We start from the raw sequence: 7,088 nt of genomic DNA, 5'->3' as shown, positions 1-7,088 counted from the left end.
GGGGGGGGGTGTGCAGAAGCAGTTGAGGGTCGGATGTTCTTAATCCCGCCACTGGAGGTCTCCAAGTCTCTTCAAAATAACACTGTAGCACTACTTTGGAAGTACTGCGATATCGTATATCTCCCCCGGTTCAGTCACTCGCACAGAGAAACCCCCGTAGGACAGGCAAGTGGAAGATAGTACTTAGTATTTATCAGGGACCCAGTGTATATATATTTTTCCCACTACGGAAGTGGTTGGAGTTCTTCTCTTTTTCATTTATCCCACTTTTCTCAGTCCACTACGCTCAGAAATTTTTAATGGCGACGGAGCCTTCTCTTCCGGTTTCACTCCCCTTCTGTTTCAATACCAAAAAGTAGAGAGAAGCGCCCCTTCCGCTATTCAAATCCTCCGTTTCTTCAAGGACTTTTAATCCCACCCGTTGTCCCTGGTCTCCTTTTTCTCCCACTTCCCTTAATTCAAAGTTGCTACATATAAGATACTTTTAGGGAGAAAATAAATGCGGAGAAAACAAAGTATCCGCTAAGACAACTCACTTTCACTTTCCCAGCACTGGAGTCGCGTTGCGTCAAAGCTGATTTCGGCTCCCAGCTGAACTCCGTTTATATCTTTCTGTTACTTCCAGGCTTCCTTGTTATTGTTATTAGCAAAATTGAATTAGTTTGAAGCCGGAGTCCTTAGTTTTGAGAATGTAGCGCTTTCTCGACAAGCTCGGGGCTTCGCTATTTGGAGGTCGGCAATGGCTTCCCTCGACCCGCTGAACAACACCGCCGCTCTTTTCACTTCTTTTGAAGCTACCTGGCGGCCGGGTTGGTCGCTTCTGGTCGGAACGGGAACCAGACCTTCTGGACACCCTCCAGAAGTTTTTCGGGGGGCCTCCGCGCCCTGAAGCACCCCCTAATCCTCCAAAATAGCCCGGGGTTTCCCTCTCGGTCAAACCCCCGCTTGCGACGGGATCGCGCTGCACCGGAAGTCCAAATTATGTGAATTCCTAAACTAATTATGAGGTTCCTCAACGCATGTTTGGAACTTGCATTAAAACATTTGATACAAGCAAGCTGAAAGGGTGCAGAATCTGATAAAAATCAAATGGGCAGATATGAAGAAAGTCCAGTTTTGCACACCTGTGCCTGAACAAGTTCTCAGTAGTAGATCTCTTGGTATATCGGGTTCTCTCTCTCTCTCTCTCTCTCTCTCTCTGTGTGTGTGTGTGTCTCCGAGTCCATTTTCATAGAATAATGTTTCAAACAAAGGAAATTTTGTTTAGACTTCCTTGCAAGAATGACTTTCCTGTTCCTGCCTTTACTGGAAAATGAGGGGTTTTCCAATTCACTGGCATGCTGATGTATTTCCTTTCCATAATTTCCATGCAGGTTACTTCCATGATTCCTGCTAATTGTAGTTACAGGTGCCAGGAATTATTTAACTCACCAAGACAATGTTCAGAAGAAGGTGATCACGTATTCTATTTTATTCTCTCTCTCTCTGCCTTCTTTCTCTATTAACTCATTGTATTGCAAAGAAGAAATTCATGGGAGCAAGTCCTTTCCTGCACACTCTGGCACTGCAAAAAGGATCAGATAAAGAAATGTTACAGCACTTGGTTCCCTTGCCTCTCACAACTGCAACCCAGATAGACTCTTTATGCCATGCTACCTCTGAGAATGCACAGAGACCAGGTCAAGTAAAGGTCACAGAGTTGGGTTGCAGGAGCATTTGGCACCTTATCAATTATTTGCACAACAGCCACCAGTGAAGACAAGCCTACAAGTCTATGTGCTTGCAGGGAGCAGGTTTGCATGCAAATTCTCCTGTCCACACATGCAATGTCAGCATGTGGTTGAAACAAGAGGGCATCTAAGGAATCTCCTTTCATGTCTTTGGGTTTTGGTTCTGTGCCCTAGACACGGTGATTCCCAACCTGCCAAAAATGTGCATGGTGCACTGGCATAGACTTTTCATGACCTTCTTCAATTATGCTACATTCCAAGAGGCAGGTGAAAAGGCATGTCACACAAAACTTCTTATTTTGCAAGTAGACAACTAATCAGAAATAGGTCTTTGCATGCAAGTGGGGGAAGTGACACTATTGTTTTTAGAAGTCTATGATATGGCTAATTTGGGGGTGCTGGTTAAGGGATGGGGCTTGTGGATTTTATTACTTTATCCAAGTACCTCCTTTAGCAGAGGTGCTTTACGTATTCACAAAGCAGATGGGGACACCTGTGGGGTTTAGACCTTGGCTTTAGGACCCAGCCCCTATTATAATCTCTCTCTCTCTTTTGACAGCAGGTGAGCTACTGTTTGCCAAGTTATTTTAGAAGCCGTTTTCCTTAGAATTTTCCCTGGCTCTGCTCTTTCATTTTATGTTTTTAGTCTGACACTCCCTCACTGTATGCTTTCGGGTGGTTTTATCCAGCATTTATCTGTCCTGCAGACAATTTTAATCACACTTTTGTAGGCCCCTGGGGAATGTTTTCCATGAAAGGTGAAGGTAAGAAATGTTCTACATACATAGCCCAGGCTGCTCATTTCTTCTTCTGTGTAATTCGAGAACTGGTGAGCAACCCACTAGTCCTTGGTGAGAAAACAACAGGTAGGAAGGGCTTGTGTGTGTTGCTATCTAACTCCTACAGTTAGCTCTTTCTAGCTCTGACTAGAAAGCCTGAGAGAGAGAAGTTCTCCAGCTTCTCCAACAGGGCTCCTTGGAGCGGGAGGGTCATCCTGAGGACACCTGAGAGCGACCCGTCGGACTCCGAAGCCCCGACCGCCCTGCGCGCCAAGCGACCCGCCTCTCCCCGCCTCTCCTCTCCCGCCTCCTCCTCCTCCTCTTCTCCCCGAGGTGGAGGAACAGAGAGACGTCAGGCCGGACCGGAGATTAGCAGTCGCTTTAAGTGGATTAGAAAGCAGCCGAGTTTGGGAGAAGCGAGCGGAGAGTGAGCGGAGCAGGCGCCGCTTCCCCCCCTCAGGCTTCAGTCCCTCTCTCGTTCGCTTTCTCTCTCGAACTGAGGCGCCCCGCCATGCCCCAGACAGTGGCTCTGAGCGGCCCTTCGCCGTGGGGCTTCCGGCTGGTCGGGGGCAAGGACTTCAGCACCCCGCTGACCATTTCCAGGGTAAGTCTCCCGAGGGAGAAACCGCGTCCCTTTCGTTTTCTTCGGGGGGGGGGACGACACGGGCTGGCTGCTGCCTTGAGAAGCGCCTCAGGCACCGGCCGGCGCGAGGCTGTCACCATGCCCTGACCCGCGTTGGGCTCGGCTGGGCTGCCTTCTGAGGGGACGACGACCTGCGCGCAGCGAGGCGAGGAACTCGGTCAGTTTGGGCAGCGCGTGAGGCGAGGGAAACCAGCAAGCCTTTTGCGCCATTGGGCTCTCAACCGACGGGGGGTGCCTCCCGGGCGCCGCAGCCTCTGAGGCAACTGAGTCGCGGCGGGGAGCAGCAGCCGCAGCAACAAAGGCGGCATTCCAGGGACGCCAAGCGCTCCGTGGAGCATCGCCCCCCGCAGAGGCACTTGTTGCGCGCTTCGAGTTCCGCTCGTCGCTGCTGGATGCGGGAGGGTGGCATGGCTTGTGAAAACTTAAGACGACGGAGGAGGCAGGATCAAGACCCGCCTTCAGGGGTGCTGAGGCAGGAGGAGGCTGGTTTTGCCCAGCTGCTTTGGTTTCAAAACTCAGTGGGTTTCAAAACTCAGGAGTTTCCTCTCTGGTGCTGTAAGTGGAGAAGAGGGATATTATTTGGGATCGGAGTGTGGCTAAGCAAAGCTGGGTAGCGACTTAGATTTAAAGGAGAAGGAGAACCTGGAACCATGGATCTTTAAAAACAAGAGCGGGCTGCTGGGAGGAGCAGAAAAAGATGTTCTCCTTTAACAGCGATGGGCTGCTGCTTCTAAATAGCGGGCTGGGTCGCCTGAGATCTGTTCCAGGGAAGCAAGTGGAAGAGTTTGCACCAAGTGGTCTGACTGGGTGTTGTGTTTGGCCCACCAATGAATGCAGAGCGTCAGCGCAGAGCAGGGAATCTCCAGCCCTTGAAGCGACTGGGTTTATCTGCTGTTTCTCTCTTTTCTGCTTGGGTCTCAGCATTTTCGAGCGCTGTGTAGGCAAGGCAATCCTTGGACCAGTCATTTATCAGGAATGGCTCTCCTGAAATTATACCAGCCGGAGGCCCCATTAGCTAAAGTGGTGCTTCAGGTTAAGAACAGTTTCAGGTTAAGAACGGACCTCCGGAACGAATTAAGTACTTAACCCGAGGTACCACTGTATATGTACACTTCTTGAGCTTCACTAAGGAAGTGAATGTACCGCAGGGAAACAGTGGATTTAAGAAATGAGGAAACTGTTTCCAACAGGAGCCCAGTAACTGGCAAGGTGTCCTTCTCTCTTGGAATTTTTGAAGTGCCTACTTCAAAACATGCCTCTAACAGAAACCATATATTTAGATACTAGAGAGCATCTGATTCTTTCCCTCTCCCCCATCCAGCCACACAATGACTGCAATCCTATACATGCTTTCTTGGAAGTAAACCCCTTTAAATACATTTCTGAGTAAACAATGCATAGGCTTTGGATGCAAATGTCAACTCAAAATGCTGCAAATATTTTCAGTGGTTCAAATTTGAAATAAATAAATAGAGACCCATGCAAATTTGTGGATGCAGTTTTCGCTTTTGCTCTTACATTTGTCCTGTTCACATATACACCACTCACAAACCAAATGGCCTGCTTGCATGTTTTCCTATAGCCATCTGGTTGGCCTCTGTGACACTAGGATGCTGGACTGGGTCGGCCTAATCCATCAGGCTCTACTTATGTTCCTACATAAAAATGCAAAGAGTAACCCCCCCTTCAACCAGCACCCTTCAGGCACTCCTCCCACCCACTCCAGCTAATTAGTTCCCTGTTTGACTCTTTCTGCAAACCATTCCTGGTGCCTACCGTAATGGTATTTTAAAAGCAGTGAGTATGTATTTGCTGTCAGTTTTCAAGGGAAAATGTAACAGGGCTTGCTGGGAGAAGAAAGAAAAGATACAGCCAGGCTAAGCAATACCTGTCAGACTGAGTTTTCCACAGATATTAAGGAAGCTAAAAAGTAAGATATGAATTGCTAGATCAGACCAGGGTTCATATAAATATGCGATATGAAAATTTGCGAGCTGATGGGGGATATCTATCATTTCTGCCCAGGATCCAGCATTCCGTACTTCTAAATATAGAGTCTCTATTGAGCTACTGTAGTTGCCAGCCACTGACCAACTTTTGCCCCCTGAACTGAACTGTCGCGATGTTAAAGAAGTATGGGGATCATAGGTGCCAGAAATATGCCTTAGTTTTATTGTAGAGGCCACATGTGAGTTCCTAGGCATATTGGCCTGAAGATGAGATGAGAGAGGAACAGAACACGAATGAAATTTCTGAGAGCTGAAAATTTCAGGTAGGAGGAGACTGAAGCTGGCTCTCAGCCAGATCTAATGAGAAGAAAAGCTCAAGGGAGGTCTTCAAAGCAAGAAGCTTTTAGACACCTGAACTTATCTCAAAGGTGATTCCACTGTGCTGGAGGATAGAAATTCATGTGATAAGACCAGCAGCAGGTGAGGTCAACAGAGCTGGGGCTAATGAGAACAAAAGGGCAGCTTGGAGCACTTTGAAACGGAATGAGCCATAGAATGATAGAATTGTAGAGATGGAAGATATCATGAGGGTCATCTAGTCCAACCCCCTGCAATGCCAGTATCTTTTGTCCAATGTGGAGCTCAAACCCATGACCCAGAGATTAAGAGTCTCCTGCTCTACTGACTGAGCTATCCATCATGAGCCATCTTGCCAGTCAGTGATCAACAGGACCTGCCAGTCCTGTTAATCAGATCAAAGCTTGTTCAACTTCTGCATGGAGGGATGCTCTATTACTATTTAGGAGGGTGCCAAATGGTTGGGTAGTTGTAAAGATTTTTCTTGTAGGCCTACTGCAAGCTATGCGAGGAACCTGGGCAGACTTTACATTGAGGTGGCTATAGTCATGGCTGTAGTCATGCCATCTTTTTCAAATCCTAGCACTTTTTGTTGTTGCTTTTTTCCCCAAGGAGAAAAACAACAGTGCTTTGGAATACAAAACAAATCATCTGTTCAAAATAACAGAGCTTTATATTTTAAAGTCTCTTCCCCACCTCAGCTTGAGAAAGGGAATCAGTACAATAATCTCATGTGATAAGAAAACAATTGAGGTACTATTTCCTATTCACCTGGAAACACAAAGCACATGACATGTGACCACCTGGCCAGCAGCTTTCCAGTGTCGCACTAGATTCCGCCTGCAGCAACACTTTTGAAATCTTGTTTTCATAAACCGAGTTTCAGGGAGAGGAGACAGTGCAGAATTTGGCACGTTGTGTGGTACAGGCTTGTTAATACAAAGTTAACCTTGCTATGATTTAACCCAATGGTTAGTAATTAAAGAGTAGGGCTGCATTTTGCCTTTCAGAGAGGCCTTTTGAAGCAACTTCACCGGAGATTATGACCATTTTAGTAGTTAATAAAAATTAACTTTGAATCCTCCTCCCCCAACAACAAAATGTTTACACTGCTAAAGCTAAGCTATTCAACACATCCCAAGCTCTTTTCCTAATATAGAACATCAGCTACTGTCCCAGAGACATAGGGAACATTTAATCTCAAATTGAAATATAAAGTAATCCTACAATAAGTTGTTACCCATTTCTTCTTCAGGCTGCCTTGAAAAATGGATATGTAAAAGTCTTATATATATTACAAAGCAGTGAGGATTTTTTTTTTAGTATTAAAACAGCATTTTATCACAAAAATACAGAACTTGGTAAATGAGTTAGCAAACATGGTACTATGCTATTTAGACCATTCCATTTTGGGTATTTGTTGTGTCAAAAATACTGACCTCCTTTGTCTTTTCATTGCAAAAGTTTGTGAACTTTGAATCTTGGGTGTGTCTTAAAGGACTGAACATTTTTCTTTGAAGTCAAATAGATAACTTGCCTTTTTTATACCACTTTTGTAGCCATTTTGTGTTTGGGATAGGTATACATAATGGCTCATAAAGCTGTCACATACATTGCAAGGAGAAACAGC

At 46.3% G+C, this 7,088-nt stretch overlaps 1 protein-coding gene across 1 annotated transcript in view; it reads left to right on the top strand.

The window, feature by feature from the left end:
• The first annotated feature begins 2,824 nt into the window (after positions 1-2,824).
• The window catches only part of PDLIM4 (PDZ and LIM domain 4), a 59,118-nt gene continuing 54,854 nt past the window's right edge, over positions 2,825-7,088 (top strand). Inside the window, exon 1 of the mRNA XM_080997264.1 lies at positions 2,825-3,113. Coding sequence (XP_080853390.1) covers positions 3,021-3,113 — 93 coding nt within the window. The 5' untranslated portion in view covers positions 2,825-3,020. The remainder of the gene's footprint in view (positions 3,114-7,088) is intronic.

Source organism: Podarcis pityusensis, assembly GCF_964106645.2.
Source record: "Podarcis pityusensis genome assembly, chromosome: 2".
NCBI classification, from domain to species: domain Eukaryota; kingdom Metazoa; phylum Chordata; class Lepidosauria; order Squamata; family Lacertidae; genus Podarcis; species Podarcis pityusensis.
This window is presented reverse-complemented; position numbering and strand designations above follow the sequence as displayed.